The 21026-nt window shown below is 48.3% G+C and overlaps 3 protein-coding genes across 5 annotated transcripts; all 3 read right to left on the bottom strand.

Annotated features, from left to right (window-relative positions):
- Window positions 1-2108: 2108 nt before the first annotated feature.
- On the bottom strand, window positions 2109-6625 carry LOC135815364 (uncharacterized). Its single transcript, XM_065328646.1, has 2 exons — window positions 5050-6625; window positions 2109-3226 (listed from the first exon to the last, which is right to left on the bottom strand). Exons 1-2 carry the CDS (start codon window positions 6290-6292, stop codon window positions 2922-2924), a joined length of 1548 nt encoding a protein of 515 aa, XP_065184718.1. The 5' UTR covers window positions 6293-6625; the 3' UTR covers window positions 2109-2921.
- A 1823-nt stretch (window positions 6626-8448) lies between these two features.
- On the bottom strand, window positions 8449-12581 carry LOC135815360 (uncharacterized). 2 transcript variants are annotated; one of them, XR_010553283.1, is made up of 3 exons: window positions 10856-12581; window positions 9488-9979; window positions 8449-9269 (listed from the first exon to the last, which is right to left on the bottom strand). XR_010553283.1 is itself a non-coding variant. In XM_065328643.1 (2 exons), exons 1-2 carry the CDS (start codon window positions 12108-12110, stop codon window positions 9672-9674), a joined length of 1563 nt encoding a protein of 520 aa, XP_065184715.1. In that variant the 5' UTR covers window positions 12111-12581; the 3' UTR covers window positions 8449-9671. The 2 variants fall into 2 exon arrangements, 1 of the variants encoding a protein (XP_065184715.1); XM_065328643.1 differs by having other exon boundaries at window positions 8449-9979.
- Window positions 12582-16513: 3932 nt separating this feature from the next.
- On the bottom strand, window positions 16514-21026 carry LOC135813681 (uncharacterized). 2 transcript variants are annotated; one of them, XM_065326724.1, is made up of 3 exons: window positions 20801-21026; window positions 18448-18645; window positions 16514-17032 (listed from the first exon to the last, which is right to left on the bottom strand). In XM_065326724.1, exons 1-3 carry the CDS (start codon window positions 20847-20849, stop codon window positions 16725-16727), a joined length of 555 nt encoding a protein of 184 aa, XP_065182796.1. In that variant the 5' UTR covers window positions 20850-21026; the 3' UTR covers window positions 16514-16724. The 2 variants fall into 2 exon arrangements, with proteins under 2 accessions (XP_065182796.1, XP_065182795.1); XM_065326723.1 differs by lacking the exon at window positions 20801-21026 and having other exon boundaries at window positions 18448-20131.

The following is a 21026-nucleotide window of genomic DNA, read 5'->3' as shown; positions in this document are numbered from 1 at the left end:
TTAAATAAATTAAAAAACTATAGTAAAATTCAAAAAATTCGAATCAAGTAAAAAAACCATTCCTGGGATCACCATGCATGCTGCATGCATCAAGACTAGAGTTCATGGGGTTATGAACTCTTGCATGCATGCATGATCACCGGTCACCTGGCGCATACCACTGCATACAGTGCAGAGAAACCTTCACTCTTCATACTACACTACTTCACTTCAGCTAGTTCAGGGAGTTGTTGTTGTTGTTGATTTTATTTTTGAGTCGCTGACCAAAACGGACAAATGTATCCAATAACAATGGGCCGAATAACGAGAGGCACAGTGTCATAAATTTATGAAGAGATGGGGAGGAGGAGAGGGAGCTAGAAACTAGACGATCATATCATTTGCCATGTCAATTACAATATCCCTCTGACCGCCGGCCAAATATGTACATGTAGTTGGTGCCACTACTTGAAGTGTGGTTACAAGGACTTGCTTGCTACCTTTTTAATCGCCATTGTATTCGACTTGAAAATAAATGGTACGAAAGGCCTAAACTATAAAATGGCTTCGGTGCTGAACAATAAGAAAATTAATAGATACATGTACATACAGTAGAGTACTGTCGGGTGCCGAAGAAGGGAATGTCGGAGAACGAACATGCTAGGATTTCGCCAAGCACACTGACAGCATACCAATGCATACCAATGACTCGACTGTGCATAGACTGTAGTCAATGAAAACTAGACCGAGAGTGACGGCCTAGCCTGCGGCTACTAGACTGAGGAGGCTGACGCTCAGTTCTTCACCTTCACTATCAATGCCTCAGCTCCACCAGCTGTACGTGCAACGTCTGCTTCTCTTCGTCTTCCGCTGCCTTCATGGCAGAGCCAGCTCACTGTTCCAATCCTACTAGTACTACTCCCTCATTGCCACGGATGTGGACAGAAGTTGTGTCACGCGTGGTCAGGTCAGCCAGCTGCTCAGAGTGCCGTTCCTACCTGGTCCCTCAGGCCGTAGCTCTATCGCCTTTGTTGGCAGTACCACATGGAACTCTCTCCCTGCTGATATTCGCGCTTGCGACGTACGCCACACGTTTCAAGCATTGCTGTCTGGCTATGACCTCATCTCCCTCGTCAACTAGCTCTCCGATGTTGTGCCTACTATGTCTTCTTCACAGATTCTGCCTGAACAGATGCTCATCAATTATGTTCTTGTCCTCTATCCTAGTCCAAATCCTGCCTTGCCCATGCATGACTCTCATGAAATGCCCGTACTAAATAGTCTGTAGAACAAGAATATTGTATATCATACTTCTCTCATCAACTATGATAATACCCATTTCATACCCCCCCCCTTCATAAAATTAATACCTACTGTTTTCTTTCCTTTCATTTCATCTTCTTTTCCGTTCCTTTCTTCTTCATACACATTTTAAACATTTTCATCATATTGTGAGAGCCGTGGGCCAACAGCCCCGGTGAGAAGGCAGTCTTGCCTGTTCATATGGTGAAGTAAAATAAAGAAACAACAACAACAACAACCTTCCGCGGCGACAGTATTGTACAACTGTAAAATCCCGCCACTCGCAGCGCCCCACCTCCAGTCCCATCCGCCCATCCCGGACTTCTTGTCAGGGAAGTGATTGATTGTATCCTCGTATGACTCTGTGATGCCGTACGAGTCGTACTGTTCTGCAGACGCATGCTCGACCCCGTTGGAAATGTACGCAACAGTGCCCACCCTCTTTAACCAGGGACCGCACAAAACCCTGAGTTTTGATGGGTCCGTACGACTCCTGGCTCTTGATCTTTGGTCGGTGTTCGAGATGCACGAACAGTTTTCGTAGGGTGAGTACTTTTTCATATAGTACTGAATGCGGTAAGTAGGACTCGCCCATCCGCCCCTCCCCACCTGGACCTCCTCGAAGGGTAGCGGAGGTAGGGGCGCTCTGGCGGGATTTTACGGTAGTAGTCAGGCGCGTGCGCCGGTGCCCTTCAAGGGGGGTTCCGGGGCCTTGCCCACCGGGAAAAAATTTCAAAAAATGAAGCAAAATCCTGCATTTTGAGCAAAAAAGGGGGTTCCGGGCACCCAGGAACCCATACGGCCGGGGCACGCACCTGGTAGTACCGTAAAGTACCGCCAGAGCGCCCCGTCTCGCGAGAGCGCCCCACCTTGATTTTACAGCCAGAGAAAGGAAAATCGTATGGCAGAGTGCAACGAAGTGTGTACGATGTGAGAATCTTAGTGTACTAAGGTCACACTTGGCAGGTTCTTGTGTGGAGCTTGCGTCCACTCGAAGGTACGGATTGACTGCAAACCGTGCAATATGTGTACAAGGTTCATGTCGTATGACCTACAGACAGCAGACCACCTCCACGCTACGACCACGAAAGGATGAGATGGTGGGGCGCTCTGGCGGTACTTTACGGTAGTAGTAGATCTACTCAGGCGCGTGAAGTGAGAAAACATGTCAGGGACAAACAACAATACATTAAGAAGAGAGTAAAAAATAGGACGGGGGGGGGCTCTTGGTTTGGAGGTGACGATGAGCAAGAGTCCCTAGCCCCGTGATTATGCGGGACTCTTCTGATTATAGTGAGCCGTCCACACTCCCGACGTGCTCTCAACTGACCCCGGCTTCACTTGGTGAAGTAAAATAAAAACAAACAATGACTTTCACAGAGCCATAGCACTGATTCAGTCAGGTGATGGGTCCATAGCACTGATTTCAGGTGATGGGTCCATAGCACTGATTTCAGGTGATGGGTCCAGAAGGGAAGGGAATGAGCGCCGAATTTAAATTAGAACCCCCAGAAATTGAAAAGCAATCCCTGAAATGGGGCTAATCATAATTTAAATTAATTTAAAAATAAATATGCTGTAGTTTGTTAGTGCACGACCACTGCTCAGGACGAGGTGCTGCTTATAGAAAGCACTCGGGACTAGCAAGGCGTCACCGCGGAACTCTCGATAATACCCCTAAGCGCAACATAGGTCCCTGCCAGTCCTATGGCTATGCCAATGACCAACACGAACAGCAAGAAGCCAATTTGAGCACGGTGCAGTGTGTTACCGGTAGCTGATGTCAGTCTGTAGTAGAAGAGCGCAGGACAGATGAAATTGTTCAGCGCCATTGATGAGGCACCGATCAGCGAGGCATACTTGTGAAATTCAGGCATTGCCACGCTCACAGCAAGGATGAATAGCAAAGTGCCGGAGCGAACAAGGAGGTGCTTGATACCAGTGTCTATAAAGGAAAGACCGTGAAAGACACAAAAACCAAAGCCAACACAACACTTTAATTAACATCTCTACTTTAGAAAAAATGAGCGGGTAACGTGAATATTTGCATGCAAAGCCGAAGAGCCGGTTCTTTTACGGCTGACAACAAGTATATAAATGCCGAAGGGACCGTCAGTGACAATTGATACAGATTTTCTTCTCAAAACGAACTGTCGTAATTTATCCTCGAACCTCCTCCCCGCCCCATTATAAGCACATTATGTACTCTGACCACTGTATCAATATTGATTACTCTGAGGCCTCGAATCCCCTCAACAAAAACTACAAAAGTCCCTTGAAAAAGTATCTATATTCACGGATGGCACCTCTAAGGGCCTGGTCAGACTGCGGCAAAATCGAAATAATCCTGGGATTATAATCCGAATCTCCATAGTAACTTGCCGCCAGAGCGGCGAAAGCGGGAGTTGACGCTCCAAAAAAAACAAGACTGACGGACCACGCTTTTCCGCTCCAAACAGGAGTTTGACACTGATACGCCATGGACGCTGATATTCACTTATTTTTTCATCTCGATATCGAGGAGCTAATTGGCCACGGACAACAACAAAACTCATAAGGATGGTTGCAAGGATTGCACTGAAGGTGTTGGCGATCCACAAGGTGAAGGAATTTGACGTCGTTCGTGGAGATTACCACTTGACGCTCGAAATGAAGTTTGAATTTTCATTCTCCCCACATGTGTAGTGTGATCACGATTCAAATTCTGGATGCTTTTCTTTTTTCGTCAGGCAACCAAAATTTGCCGCAGTCTGACCAGGCCCTTAGGGACCGTCCGTAAATATCGATGTTTTTTTAGAGACGATATTGGTGCGTCTGGGGGGGAGGGGGTTTGAGCCATGTGCGTCTTTTCGAGCATCAGAAAAATATCGATGTAAATATCTGAAGTTTCGCCGATCCCTGCACGCGGACGTCTAAATGGCTATACAAGAAATGTGAAACCAGCTTCCGTTCGCGGAGCTAAAACTCGCGACACAAGAACAAAATCAAAAATTGGAAGCTGTACGCCCATGGCGAATTTCAAGAGCAAAAGAATGAGCTATTGATTGTGGAAATCGGCCGAACGATGCCTGCAGGAGACCTTCTAATGCAGCACAAGAAGGCTGTTGGCCCCAAGTGTTCTCGAGGGCGACCAAAAAAGTCATAATGCTCTCCTTCTCAATTAGACCATAATAAATACTGCAAACTTGCCATCTTGGGTTCATATTATTGACAAAAAAAGGAAAAAAATGAGCATCCAAAAATATTGATTCCATGATCTAGATGTACATGTGCGTCTTCTGGGGGGAGGGGGGGGGGGTCACGGGAGAGAAGCACCAATATCGTCTCTAAAAAAACATCGATATTTACGGACGGCCCCTTAGGTACTATCGCAAAAGTGCCCAGAAGCCCATGACATGAACAGAAATCGCAGGTGTGTGTGTGTGGGGGGGGGGGGGGGGGAGGGTCCAGCTAAAAATCCTCCCTCATTGGGGTTCACGGATGTACATGCATACATGATTGTAATGCATAGGTAATTGGAAATCGGCCACACTAGCCTCTACCCATCAGCACGGGACACCTAGAAAAGCTGTTTCTTCCAACGAATCGTTAATTAAAAATGTATGTTTGATGTTTAGAGCACTTCGGAGCCCTATTTCATATACACTGTACAACTAAGCCCTTGGCTGCAGCCAGGAAGACGGCAGACGCAAATACGAACACAACACACTGTGAAAGGAGAATACGGTGTGTGGTGGCAGCCTAACGGAAGCACAGGGCAACACTCACCGTTCAACGGTAGTTTTACAGCCTCCTCCACGTGCTGCGTCAACGGTAGCACAGTAGCCATGGTGACGCACAAGAAGTTTACACAGCTCAGCGTGCTGCTGATTTTTAACATGATTCGCACAGCCAGAGAGCTGCGACACTGCACGTTCCGCAAGATGTTCGGGTTCGACCGCTGACCAAATGTGTCCATACCAACTACTCCGACGGAAAGGTCGAACAGAACGGCGACTATATAAGCAGGAATAACGGCACGGGTGTAGAGATCGGGTTTCTTCATGTCGTGTTGTATCGTCGGAATGGTGCCCATCGGCGACAGTGTGAATACAATTGTCGTCACGCCGACCCAAAAGGATGAGAATGTCAGTGTATTCCTAGTGCCGTCGTCATGATGCGGTGGAGATACACGGGCAGTGCTGCCCGGTCTAGACGTAGCCAAGCCTATGGTCCACGGAACGGAACTTGATACATTGGATGGAGTTCCTGTTCCGGGCCACTGCCGCTGCAAGTCACCAATAGTACTATTCTCCGTGAACACTCTGCTCAGGACAACAGATAAGAGCATGCAGAGGCCCGCAAGGAATGCCACAGGGCCTCCAAACACTCCGAGCCACTTCGAATCCCGCATCGTTCCGAAGCACACCAGGGGCAGCAAGACGATGGTGCAAATCACCGTCCACACCCGAATGGAAAAGTGACCAGGCAGCAGCACATCCGCAGTGGACGCGGCCGCGAGCAGGAGCACCACGGATGTTCCAAGGTTTGTGAAACTTATCGAGAGCATCATGAGGACCTCCCAGAAACGACCCCCAGCCTCTTTGGCAATCGCTGGGTACGGTGCCCGGACTTCCCGATGACGGTACCGCTCCGGCCACGTTTCCATCAGTATCACCCAGCACCTGCCAACCAGCACAGCCATGTACATCATAACAGTGGAGGCCAGCAATATCAGCATCACACCGCCCAGCAATGTAGCGTTTGCCATGGCGTACGGAACGGAAACTGGGAATATGATAGTCACCAGTATCATTCCTTTGGTTACCCACAACGTCAATCCCTTAGACCGGGAAAACCGGCCGCTGCCACTCTCCACCGCTCCAGGTGCAGTAGTTCCTTGCTCGTGCAATGCTGCACTCTTTTCAGCAGGCAGCAGATTTTCACTCTCGGATGTGGCACCTGTACATCTACACGTCTCCTCGTCAGCAGAACTGACTGCTGGGATGACATCTTCCGATTTGGTGGACATAGTCTCAGCTTCATCGACCTGCCTCACAGAGTCACACCCGTACACAGGGATGACCGATGTCGAAGTAGCCTGGCCCAAGAACAACTCAAATTCGGAGCAAGGCAGCACTACACATGATCTACCATTGGCCTATGGCCGCGTTGTGTTGTAATATCTGGTCCAGCTGTTTTCTTGTTCTACCGGTTCCGCAAGCGTAGACTAACTATGTTACTTACTCGCACTGCGCGAGCACAGCTCGGACTGGCATGAAAACAGCTATCTCAAGCCGCGGTGGAGAGAGGAGTAGATTATGGACTCGTTATCATTATTATACCCGCCCTACGGCAGGGCCATGCCGCGTCAGTAACGATTCTACTTGTAAGTAATATTATTTTAGTTGCAGACGTGCTGCGCACTTGTGCTTTCACCTTTTTATGCTCACAAAGAATGATGGGCGTAGAGTCTGAGACTACCGCCCCGGTTGTAAAAATGTCCGAGGTGAAACCTACCATCGCGTATCGACGCCCTGGCCTTGGCCTTGTCGACAAGGTAGCCATGGTAATTCGCCTCTTTAGTCTGACACTAGTACATGTACAGACTCAGTGAAACCTGTCTAAGACGACCGCTCATGGTACCTTCAAAATTGTGGTCTCTGTTACCAGGCGGTCTCCTTATCCAGGGTCATTTGACTGGATATAGCATCCCTTGGTCATGGTAACAATCATGGTTTCATTGGTCATCTCGGACAGGTGGTCGCCTTATCCGAGTGGTCGCCCTGACAGGTTCCACTATAGGCAACAGTGACCATGGCATACATGTACATGTACATGTACATGTACATGCAGGTCCTTCCCCATAAATTACTTACTAAGGCAGTAAGGGGTCGTCGCAAGAGTTTCCTGTCGTCCCTGAAACGAACATCGTCCATTTCGTACTTGGACCCCCTTCCCTCCCTCTGAAACGAACACAGCTTGCTATGCTGGACCATGGACGACGAAAATCGCGATTTTGGCTCGCACCCCCTCCCCCCCCCCCCCACCCCAAATGGATCATGTTCGTTTCAGGGACGACAAAAAACTTTTGCGACGACCCCTAAGGCCGCGTTCGAATTGTCTTCATCAATAGCCCTTGGCGGATTATGCCGGCATAATATTTGGCATAATCTTGGGATTTCGTCAAAAAATTATGCTCCGGCATAATATACGGATTCCAACGTGTAAGGTCGGCATAATCTTTCGGTTTAGACAAAAATTATGCTTAGGGCATGGCCGTGTGTGTATGCGTGGTTTCTCAATCCTCTATGTACAGCGTGAATACATAGTGGAACCGAGCGCATAATTCAGCATATTTGTTGGCATAATTGTGGCATAATCAAAAGCATACCGTATTTCCCCGTAAGTTAGTTCTCCCCAATGACTTAGTACCCCCCTATAAAAATACACTTTCCACTGCCGAGGTTATCACCCCGAAAGACAGTTCCCCCCAAAAGATAGTAAGTTCGTACCCGTCCTACATGTACAGACACCGTACAGTACATACATTGTACATCATATGCACGGACACTAGAGTTGCGCAGGCTTCCCACTGCGTGTCATTTACCCCCGATAAAAAAGTACTCCCCGAAAGATAGTACCACCCCCGAAAGTTAGTACTCATGTGGCTGCTAAGTTCGAAAGTTAGTACATGTATGTACTAACTTACAGGGAAATACGGTAATTTGACGATTGGCCGAGCATAGTCCGCCAATGGCTATTCATCAACTGTTCAAACAAATTTTATAAAGAGATTAGTTGAATTGTCCCATTAGAACGGTTTCTATCAATTTAGAGTTTTTCAGTAGAATTGTCATGGCGATGATGACGTCCAATCGGACCGACTATCTCCACGTACTACGTGACGTAGCTATTCCAAACTCTTCGAAACTAATCCACCTCTCCCATCGGGTGAGGTTGTGGAGTTTCGGGGAGTTTCGAGGAGCTTCGTTTTTCTGAAGAGGCCAATAAGGCCACCTCTTCAGAAAAACGAAACTCCTCGAAAAGACAAAGAGCAAACAATTCCAGCGCGCACTAACTTAAAGTAACCCCAGCGCCCCAATGCCTGCCTCCCTGACCCTTCATAATAATATTATTATTATTATTATTTTAAAAACAATGCACGCACACGTAACGACTTACGTAGGTAGAACTGTAGATAAGACACAACAATGTCAATGTGTCAGGAGACCCCATACTAGTCACTGTAAAATCGTGAGGGGCAGTAGCGAGTACTCTTGACTGGCAATGCATGCAAAAAATAAGAATTACCCATGAGTAGGACTAAGGTAGGTTACCTGGTACATGTACAGTGCGTATCGGTTATAGTGTGGTCGTATACAAGAATATACTGCTTACAAGAATGAACACTCATTTTTTCATAATCATAACACATATTTTATGTGTATATTTATTCTTACAAGCAGTATTATCGCATAGTAGAATATATCGGCCCTAAGAATGGATTTTGTGTAGCAAAATATGCCAGATTAGCGCAAAGTGTATCGCCTGTAGTAATAACATCTGTGCTCTGTGCATACTCAATACAATAATTCAACACAAAAAGAGAGTTATGTCCAAGGGAGCATTGGAGAATCACTTTTTCTGTCCAGTCGGACTCTTTCTTTCGACTTCTTTCGTATCCGCTGCTCCGCAGTCGCCTAGCACGACCGCGAGTCTGATTGATCCGTGTGTACATGTACGTGTCCACATGCCAAACGTGCGCGCATATGATATGTCACACGTGATTTATCGTGTGTAAGAAATATCGGCAATAAGAATCAAATGTCGTTTTTCAAACACCCACGCTATAACCGATACCTACTGTACATGTAGTACTAACGATAGGAACCCAAATGCAAGAGCATGATGTAAGTCTTATGTTGTGCCTTCATGGCAGCCAACAACAGTGAACAGCTGCAGCCAAGATGGAAGGTAGCCAGCCACTCTTACATGTACAGTAAAACCTGGTGTAAGCGACCTCTGGGTTTAGCGACCACCTGCTCTTAACGACCGTCTTTCCATGCACCGACAGTTCTACAAAGACACCGTGGGACCTGGTTCTAAAGACCACCTGGCTTTAACGACCGCTTTTGCTTGCACCGTGGGGTGGTCGCTTAAACCAGGTTTTACTGGACATGTAAAGAGCATGATACTACGCAGCCATCCAAACATACAGTAACACAGGCACACACTGTGTACAGCAAGCAACCGTCGGAGGATATACAATGAACACCAAGTCTAGTCCTTCCAGAGGAAATTTGAAGGCGAGATCGAGGACGATTCCTATACCGGTCCAGACTGCTGAGAGTGTGTGATCCTACGCCTGAATGCCAGTCTGGTTATCACAGCTTACTACAGTGACGGAGCTAACACACTGGTGGCCTTGAGTTTACAACAATATTCCGGATTGCAGCATAGGTCCCAGCCAGTCCAGTAATTACGCCGACGACCAGCACAAATAGAAAGAAACCTATCTGAGCACGGTGCAAGGTGGCACCGGTAGCTTTCTTCACAATCCAGTAGTAGAACAGCGGAGGAAAGATGAAGTTGTTGAGCGCCATTGACGATGCACCAATCAACGAGGCATACTTGTGGAACTCAGGCAGAGCCAAGCCCATAGCAAGAGTAAGCACTAAGGTGCATGCACGAGCCAGGATGTGCTTGAAACCAACTTCTACAGTGCACATGGAGGGAATAGGGAAAAGATAGACGTAGGAATAGTCAGCTGATACAGTGCTGAAATCCGATTTTGTGAGTCAAGTCAGCACCCTGCATGCACCAGTGCAAACACCCAGTGTTCACAGGTCTGGGGCTGCACAGAGCCCAGGGTTACCTAGACTTGCACAATCGGATTTCATTGAGCAGCAAAGTCCATGCGCAGTAAACGTCTGTGTTTAGTGACCGCTGTGGTCTGGCAGTGTGCTAAGAAACCACTGTCACAAGAGACCCAAGCCAAACATCAGCATACAGATCGACCTTCGCATCAAGATCACCAGCCCGTGAAGACCAGATTTCTGTTCAAATGACCTTTCTAAACACCTGTTGCGTCTAGATTGGTTTTAAAGTTTAAATTTAAACATCATGAAAACTATTATTATCACGTAACCATGGGCAATTAGGCATTATGGGAAACTGAAGACTTCATGCACTGGTAACATTACACTACGAGATGCATAGATCTCAATTCTCTACCTCTTACACCAAAGTCTATGGAAGCAGTGTGTATGATTGAGACAAAGACAGGGGAGAGGGACGGGAGGGGAAGGAAGAGACAAATAGAATGATATAGAGGGAGAAAGAGAGGGAGGGAGGGAGAGAGAGAGAGAGAGAGAGAGAGAGAGAGAGAGAGAAAGAGAGAGAGAGACAGAGAGAGACAGAGAGAGAGACAGAGAGAGACAGAGACAGAGAGAGAGGAGGGAAAGGCATCCATTTTTGTGTTAGAGAGGAAACTTCGAAGTGCATTGTTGCTTTCACTGCCTTGGCTTGTCTCATTCCATTTCTCAAGTCCATGCATCATCCTCAGCAATGTAGGCCTACTTTAATGACTTACTTGCAGGTAGATTTACTGCCTCCTCCAAGCTTTGCGATAGTGGTATCAATGCTAGCAATACGATACCCAGGCTATAAATACAATTGAGCACAGAGCTGATCTTGCCGACGACCTGCACTGCCGGGGAACTGCGACACCGCACACTGCTGAGTGTGTTTGGATGGGAGTATTGGCCGAAAGTCTCCACGCCAACCACTCCTATAGACAAGCACATCAGAACTGAAGTAGTAAACGCCGGCAAGACGGCGCGTGTGTAGTGTTCCGGCATGCGCATGTCGTGTTGCACTGTGGGCATGACGGACATGGGCGATAGGGCAAATACTATCGTGGACAAACCAATCCAGAATGATGGGAACGTGACGGTACTGCCGCTCTCCTGGAAGGGAATAGCAGATCCTGTGGAAGATATTGGTGATGATGTCATGGTCCAGGGAGATGATGTCATGTTTGTTTGAGGTATCAGCATTGTCGTTTGGCTGACTATTTGTGAGCCTGGGTGTGAAATTGTGTTTTCAGGGTACACTTTACTCAAGATAACTGCAAGCAGCATAGTGAGTCCGGCAGACTGTGTTAATGGCACTCCTAACGTTCCCAGCCACCAAGCATCCATCATAGTGCCAAAGCATACCAGAGGCAGAAGTATAATTGACCCAAACACTGCCAATATCCTAACAGAGAAGTAGCCGGACAATAACACATCTGCCATTGACGCTGCAGCGAGAAGCATTACAACAGCAGCTCCAAAGTTCGTGAATGCCACTGAAATCAGAGTAGCTATTTCCCAGAAACGACCACCGGCCTCCTTGGCTATGGCAGGGTAAACACGTCTCACTTTCTGATGACTATACTGATCGGGCCAAGTTTCCATCATAATCACCCAGCATCTGCCCACTAGCATAGCCATGTACAGCATAACCATTGCTCCCAGTATGATAAGCATTACACCACCAACCAAGGATGCCTGTGCCAAGGCATATGGCATTGATATAGGAAGCACAATGGACAACATGATCATTCCGCTAGCAGAGAACGCGCTAAGGCCTTTTGCCCGAGAAAATGATCCTCCGACCTTTCCGTCAGCATTTTTGTTGTCACGTTCATTCTGTGAGGCTGAACTTGTGTCATCCTGCAGCAGATTGTCCATTTCTGACGCAGGCATGTCATTGTCAAGGCAGAGCTCTTGTCCGGTGATAGCGGAAGCTTTGGTCACATCTTCAGCCCGGGCAGGCGACATGATCAGCTTTTCTATGTCCATTATCTCTGCTGAAGCTTTTCCGCCAGGCCTGCGTAATGCCTGAGTCTATGGTAAGGTGACAGGCAGTGCTCTTTGGGACATGGTCATGGGTGACTTGCAGCGGCTGGTGTTCTGTTCAGAACCACACGTGAGGCTGGGGCGGACAAACATTCACCAGGTCAGTGGTTGAAAAATAATTTGCAGTTCGGAAACCTGTTACCGGTTCGGAGGATCGGTGCGGCGGTGGCCTTAGCCGTGACTGCTATGCCAGAACCACCCGGCCTGCTCGACAGCATGCACGGCCTGTTGACGCGTCTTGATCTCGACAGACGAATTCATCTACACTGCATGTAGTAGTCCACGTCAAACAAGTCTACAATGACATAACAACGTATAAACTACTCACAGGAGAAGATAGTTTATAGGTATTATAATACCTTGTACAGACTTACTACAGAACTAAAAAATGCGTCGCGACTCGTAATCAGTAGACCAAGAGTTATTATTATTATTATGTTTGTTTCCGCTTCCGACGGTTCATCACTGACATCATCAGTGCAGTGGCTGCCACGTCATTCTACCGATACATGTACATGACGTTGTACAGTAGATCTACATCATGTCTATGATTGTACATGTAGCACCACTTAGTAAGTAATAGTTACTGGCACTTCTAAATCTTTTATGAGAACTGCTAGCCCCGGGCCCTGGAACACAAAGTATGGGCGCAGATGGGCCGGGATTTGGAACGCTGGAACACGCACATAACTTGGCCATGCATGATAACACATCATGGTAGTCTACTATCTACATCGCTCCCAAAATATTTGGTGCGATGTGGATCTACCTGATCATAACATGAGTGATGTACGGGCGTAGATGGCCATGAGAGCACTAATAACGCGCGTACTGGGTAGTGGGCAGTGTCTCTCAATGTCTCATGTTCGAGCTGGTTATGTACAATACTACTGCAGTAGTCTTTATGTACATGATGTATGTGAACATAATCTGAACCCGGTCCACCTCTCCACACTGCACTCTTGTCTTGGCCCACATTCACCAGAATCACCACACGGTCACCACTCCATAGCGAGGAAGTTAGTTCGTTCTTGACTTGGGTAGATGCTCCATATCCTCCAGACAGCTGTTTCGCTCATTTGAAATTTGTAATAAGAGCTCCTCTGAGTCCTCATATCAGTGGGTAGGGTAAAGTGGTAGAAAAATGGCATACTCAAAAAAGTAAGTAACGTTTAATAGTTGAAAGTGACAAAAGTTCTAAAGGTGATAACGAAACGCAGCGGCGCTGCTGGGACATGCATACAGAATGATGGCGTTAGAATCTGTATGCATGTCGACGAGGTGAGAGAAACGGAAGCCGGGAAGGCCAGACGACGCGACAGTCCCAGAGCCAGAGGCCCTGGTCCGGCATTCACCTGTTCACTGCACAACCCGTCCGCAGTGTGACTCTGACTGTACGGGTTCCTCCGCTGCCACTCCTGCCGTTGACGACAAAGTTGTTGTTGTAGGCGCAAAAGTAGCCTGCGGTGGTGCGATGTGAACATACATGTACGTGTAGTAAACATAGAAAATAATTCAAAAGAGGACCAGCTACAAGTTACGCTATGCTATCCACTGATACCACCAGTTACTTTACAATCAGATGATAATTGTTATCATGCGATAACATTGCACGACACTGACCAACGGTACTGACGTTCTAACTAATTACTTCTACACCTAACTGGCTATCAGCTCTAGCACATCTCGGATGTGCACTCCAACAGCCTTCCAACTTGGAAGGTTCTAAGTTAGAAATAACATGAGGAGGGGAAGGTGAGCGCAACCAAGACAAGCACGAACTGAGAGTCTCAGCTGTGAAGGACGTTGGCGGATGTAGATGTACATGTATGTCGAGGACGATACTGGTAAGACCATTACTAGACAAAACGGCCAAACCACGATTCAAGGACGCATAGCAACATACCACACAACTAACTTGTGTGCCAACAGTTCTCTCTCATCACACTGAAGCAACTTGTCTCCCATCTTTGCAGATTGATGGCATCGACCTTTGTCGCGCAGACACTTGTAAGCATCTCGGTGTGCAGCTGACGTCGTTGCTGCAGTTTGATGCCCAGTACGACACCACCTCTGTCTCTAGGAGAGTGCATCTGCTATGCTTCATGGCACGGTCTCTACCACCATCTGTAACATTATTGCTATACAAACAGTATGTTCGGCCTGCGTTAGAATATGCAATTCCGGTCTGGCATTGCCATAAGTGCAAAGCAACTTTCAGCATTGGATGTTCTGCAGGCTAAGGTATGCCGCGCCTTTTTGCGGAAGAAAGCAGTTCAGTTTGACACACATGAAACGAAGGAAAATCTTAATAAGCTATGTTTTCTAGAGTCTTTGCATTATAGAAGGCAACACATCTCTCTTGTCCTTCTCTTCAAGTACGTTAATGTCTATCCCCAGTCCCCACTACTTATCTAATTTTGGTATACATATCACAACCAGTGCACGACGTCCCGATAAGCTGATATTGACAAACCATGGACAACGCTGTTCAAATCTCTTTTTCCATAAATACAGCACCCTCTGGAATTGTCTGCCCCCTAAGATCACCTCCTTAACCAGTTTAAGCGAGATTCCGTTGAATATGTAGCGTCACATCATATTCTTTAGAAGCTTATCTCTGGCACATTTTTCATCATTTACATGTATTATCCCAGTTCTGCAAGCTTACAATCATATGCTCAAGCGCAGAGCTCTGCCCTAGACTATGTATTTTCTCTTTCTTTGCTTACCTATAGCTCATCACTTCTTTCACAGATTTGGTATTATGGAAAGTTTGGAAACCCCGTCGATAGGCGAAAGCCTTTGAGGAATCCTTAAACAATAAAAATTACAAAATTACAAATTACTCTAAAGATTAGAAGATCGACTGTTATAGTGTTATCGCATGAGCTGATTGTAAAGTAACTGGTGTAAGTGCATAGCATAGCGTAACTTGTAGCTCATTGGTCCTCTTTTCTTCTTAAAAATTAATCCCTGGCTCTCCACCCGAGTCTATTTCAAAATGCAGTGAGTGTTCTTGACTGGCATGCAAGGCATACAAAAATGATAATGTCGGTCCGGAGTTGCAGCTTGGTGCTCAATGCAGAATGGGAACATACCGGTAGCCAGGAAAATCATATGTTATGAACGACCCGACTACTTCAACAACGACAGGTTACGTTACTTTAATAGTTCATTCAACAAACAGTCGATGACGTACAATGTACATGACTGTACTAGTACAGTACTACTAGTAGTTAGTTAGGCTTGGTAGTGGCTAGTGCTAACAGAGAGTGGTACATGTATAAGCTATAAAGTATTACCGGTAGTAAGAAATTAGTTACCGCCACCGCCACCGCCACCGCCACCGCCACCGCCACCGCCACCGCCACCGCCACCGCCACCGCCACCGCCACCGCCACCGCCACCGCCACCGCCACCGCCACCGCCACCGCCACCGCCACCGCCACCGCCACCGCCACCGCCACCGCCACCGCCACCGCCACCGCCACCGCCACCGCCACCGCCACCGCCACCGCCACCGCCACCGCCACCGCCACCGCCACCGCCACCGCCACCGCCACCGCCACCGCCACCGCCACCGCCACCGCCACCGCCACCGCCACCGCCACCGCCACCGCCACCGCCACCGCCACCGCCACCGCCACCGCCACCGCCACCGCCACCGCCACCGCCACCGCCACCGCCACCGCCACCGCCACCGCCACCGCCACCGCCACCGCCACCGCCACCGCCACCGCCACCGCCACCGCCACCGCCACCGCCACCGCCACCGCCACCGCCACCGCCACCACAACCACCACCACCACCACCACCACCACCACCACCACCACCACCACCACCACCACCACCACCACCACCACCACCACCACCACCACCACCACCACCACCACCACCACCACCACCACCACCACCACCACCACCACCACCACCACCACCACCACCACCACCACCACCACCACCACCACCACCACCACCACCACCACCACCACCACCACCACCACCACCACCACCACCACCACCACCACCACCACCACCACCACCACCACCACCACCAGGGAGTGGTACCATGTAACTGGCAATTGTTATTACCTTGCTGGATACTTGGGTAGAGTAGGTACTAGGTACATGTACTACCTGAACCGAACGTAAAATGCTAGAGCATGATGCCAGTCTTATGTTGTGCCTTCATGCCAGCCAACAACAATGAGCGGGCAGCTGCAGCCAAGATGGAAGGTAGCCAACCACTCTTTGAATACATGTAAAGAGCATGATACTACGCAGCCATCAAAACATGCAGTAACACAGGTACACAATGTGAACATCAAACAGCCGTCGGAGGATATACATATACAATGTACATGTACATCAAACAACGAGGATATACAATGCAATATGTCATGTACATGTACATCTCACACCAAGTCTAGTCCTTCCAGAGGAAATTTGAAGGCGAGATCGAGGACGATTCCTAGACCTGTCCAGACTGCTGAGAGTGTGTGATCCTATGCCTGTATGCCTGTATGGTTATCACAGCTTACTACAGTGACGGAGCTAACAGAGTGGCGACCTTGAGTTTACAACAATATTCCGAATTGCAGCATAGGTCCCGGCAAGTCCAGTAATTACGCCGACGACCAGCACAAATAGAAAGAAACCTATCTGAGCGCGGTGCAAGGTAACACCGGTAGCTTTCTTCACAATCCAATAGTAGAACAGTGGGGGAAAGATGAAGTTGTTGAGCGCCATTGACGATGCACCAATCAACGAGGCATACTTGTGGAATTCAGGCAGAGCCAAGCCCACAGCAAGAGTAAGCACTAAGGTGCTTACGCGAGCCAGGATGTGCTTGAAACCAACTTCTACAGTGCACAAGCAGGGAATGGGGAAAGATAGACGTAGGAATAGTCAGCTGATACAGTGCTGAAATCCGATCGTGTGAGTCAAGTCAGCGCCCTGCACCAGTGCAAACACCCAGTGTTCACATGTCTGGGGCTGCACAGAGCCCAGGGTTACCTAGACTTGCACAATCGGATTTCATTGAGCAACAAAGTCCATGCACAGTAAATCTGTGTTTAGTGACCGCTGTGGTCTGGCAGTGAGCTAAGAAACCACTGTCACAAGAGACCCAAGCCAAACATCAGCATACAGATTGACCTTCGCATCAAGATCACCAGCCTGTGAAGACCATACTTCTGTGCAAATGACCTTTCTAAACACCTGTTGCGTCTAGATTGTTTTTTAACATCATAACAACTACCGGAATTACTGTCATGTGACCATGGCCCATGGGCCATTGTGAGAAACTGAAGTATTCATGTACTGTACTGGTAACATCACACTACGAGTTGCATGGATCTCGATTCTCTAACGTTACCTCTTCAAGTGACGTCAAAGTCTATGGAAAAAGTGTGTATGATTGAGAAAAAGACAGGGAGTGAGAGAGAGAGGAGGAGGAGGGAAGGGTAGAGGGAGGGCGACAGAGCAAGGGAGGGAGGGCGAGAGATAAGGAGAGAGACAGAGACAGATAGAGACAGACAGACAGACAGAGGCAGAGAGACACTCGGAGAGAGAGAGAGAGAGAGAGAGAGAGAGAGAGAGAGAGAGAGAGAGAGAGAGAGAGAGAGAGAGAGAGAGAGAGAGAGAGAGAGAGAGAGAGAGAGAGGAAGAGAGACAGAGAAAGTTATAGAGAGAGGCGGATGGGAAGGTAGAGAGAGAGAGAGTTATAGAACGAGAGAGAGGGAAAAGAGAGAAATGGGAAAAGAATAAGTTGAAAGATAGGGCTGAGTGGAGAGGGAAAGAGTGAAGAGAGAGAGAGAGAGAGAGAGAGAGAGAGAGAGAGAGAGAGAGAGAGAGAGAGAGAGAGAGAGGAAGAGAGACAGAGAAAGTTATAGAGAGAGGCGGATGGGAAGGTAGAGAGAGAGTTATAGAACGAGAGAGAGGGAAAAGAGAGAAATGGGAAAAGAATAAGTTGAAAGATAGGGGTGAGTGGAGAGGGAAAGAGTGAAGAGAGAGAGAGAGAGAGAGAGAGAGAGAGAGAGAGAGAGAGAGAGAGAGAGAGAGAGAGAGAGAGAGAGAGAAAGAGAGAGAGAGAGAGAGAGAGAGAGAGAGAGAAGAGAGAGAAAGAGAGAGAGAGCGGGAGGCATATGCACCCATGTTTTGTATTAGAGAAGAAACTTCGAAGTGCATTGTTGTTTTCACTGCCTTGGCTTGTCTCTTTCCGTTTCTCAAGCCCATGCATCATCCTCAGCAATGTAGGCCTACTTTAATGACTTACTTGCAGGTAGATTTACTGCCTCCTCCAGGTGTTGCGATAGTGGTAGCAGTGATAGCAGTACGATACCCAGGCTATAAATACAATTGAACGCAGAGCTGATCTTGCCGACGACCTGCACTGTTGGGGAGCTGCGACATCGCACACTGCTGAGTGTGTTTGGATGGGAGTGTTGGCCGAAAGCCTCCACGCCAACCACTCCTATAGACAAGCACATCAGAACTGAAGTAGTAAACGCAGGGAAGACGGCGCGTGTGTAGTGTTCCGGCATGCGCATGTCATGTTGCACTGTGGGCGTGATGGACATTGGTGACATGGCAAATACTATTGTCGACAAGCCAATCCAGAATGAGGGGAACGTGACGTTACTGCTGGTCTTGTGGAGCTGAATAGCAGATCCTGTGGATGATAATGGTGATGATGTCATCGTCCAGGGAGATGATGTCATCGTCCAGGGAGATGATGTCATGTTTGTTTGAGATATCATCATTGTCTGATGACTGGCTATTGGTGAGCCTGGGTGTGAAATTGTGTTTTCAGGGTACACTTTACTCAAGATAACTGCAAGCAGCATAGTGAGTCCGGCAGACAATGTTAGTGGCACTCCTAACGTTCCCAACCACCAAGCATCCATCATAGTGCCAAAAGAAACCAGAGGTAGAAGAAGAATTGACCCAAACACTGCCAATATCCTAACAGAGAAGTGACCAGGCAATAACACATCTGCCATTGATGCTGCAGCGAGAAGCATTACGACAGCAATTCCAAAGTTTGTGAAGTCCACTGAGATCAGAGTAGCTATTTCCCAGAAACGACCACCGGCCTCCTTGGCTATAGCAGGGTAGACACGTCTCACTTTCTGATGACTGTACCGATCGGGCCAAGTTTCCATCATAATCACCCAGCATCTGCCCACTAGCATAGCCATGTACAACATAACCATTGCTCCCAATATTATAAGCATTACACCACCAACCAAGGATGCCTGTGCCAAGGCATATGGCATTGATATAGGAAGCACAATGGACACCATGATCATTCCGCTAGCAGAGAACGCGCTAAGGCCTTTTGCCCGAGAAAATGATCCTCCGACCTTTCCGTCTGCATTTTTGTTGTCACGTTCTTTCTGTGAGGCTGTACTTGTGTCATCCTGCAGCAGATTGTCCATTTCTGACGCAGGCATGTCATTGTCAAGGCAGAGCTCTTGTCTGGTGGAAGCGGAAGCTTTGGCCACATCTTCAGCCCGGTCAGGCGACATAATCAGCTTTTCCATGTCCATGATCTCTGCTGAAGTTTTTCCGCCAGGCCTGCGAAATGGTAAGGTGACAGTGCTCTTTGGGACATGGGTGACTTGCAGCGGCTGGTGTTCTGTTCAGAACCACACGTGAGGCTGGGGCGGGCAAACATTCACCAGGTCAGTGGCTGAAAAATAATTTGCAGTTCACAAACCGGATCGGAGGATCAGTGGTCCGAACCGTGACTGCTAGTCTTGCCAGAACCGCGCTGCTCGACAGCAGGGTGGTGAAATGGCTCGCGATGAAGCGTCGCGGTGTGAACCAAATCTCGACGAAGTGTCGCGACACCGCAAGGCCTGTCGATGCGTCTTGATCTTGACAGACAAATTCATCTACACTACAAAGTCATGCAGTAGTCCATGTCAAACAAATCGACAATGACAACGCAAGTACATTGTATTATACCGGCAGTAGAAGATAGTTACCAACTACAGTACTGAAAATGCCAGCGCTACTCGGTGCTCTACGGACTGTTTCGGCTTCCGACGGTTCATCAGTGGCAACACTGCAACACTACTGACTGTCAAAGTACAATGTACATGTACTACCAAACATGTAGCCCTGACGTCGGTGACGATAAGACAGAGCCGCAGGTACAGAAGGCTGATCGATATCCCAGCGCTCTGCTCAGCGTAGCTCAGGACAGTCATGTGAGGTGCAAGACAAAGAGCGTGAGTGTGTGTGTGTGTGTGTGTGTGTGTGTGTGTGCGCGCGCGTGTGTGTGTGTGTGTGTGTGTGGTGTGTGTGTGTGTGTGTGTGGTGTGTGTGTATGTGTGTGTGTGTGTGTGTGTGTGTGTGTGTGTGTGTGTGTGTGCGTGCGCGCGCACTCAGACTCCACGAGTCAAGTGGGGGGGGGGGGGGGGAGGGGAGCGTGGAGCTCACCAGTACAGTACAGTGCAAAAGCCTGTCTTATGAAAACTGCACCACCACTAAACGTCCGAAATCTAGGAACGAAGAACTGAAGCAAAGAAAACGTAACAGTGGTACAGTAACTAAAAAAAGTGCTGGCAGTCGTGAATCATACCAGTACACTAGATCATCAAAATACATTGTACTCTTACGGGTATTGGTTGTCGCTACAAAGTACAAGCGCGCTGCATCTAACGCCATCTTCCATCGTGGCGTGATATTCCACTTTCCCAGGCATGGTGGCGGCGTGGCACAAGTAAGAACTAATTACTTCCTTTGTGTTTCTCAACGCGCAGGTCGAAGGATTCGCCGGTGGTCCAAGGACATCACTCGTCATGACTGTACAAAGACGTGATTGATTGCATTTCTAACGGCACC

Source organism: Sycon ciliatum, chromosome 4, assembly GCF_964019385.1.
Source record: "Sycon ciliatum chromosome 4, ocSycCili1.1, whole genome shotgun sequence".
In the NCBI taxonomy this organism is placed as follows: domain Eukaryota; kingdom Metazoa; phylum Porifera; class Calcarea; order Leucosolenida; family Sycettidae; genus Sycon; species Sycon ciliatum.
The sequence above is the reverse complement of the archived record's forward strand: the minus strand, read 5'-3'. Positions and strand labels throughout refer to the sequence as shown.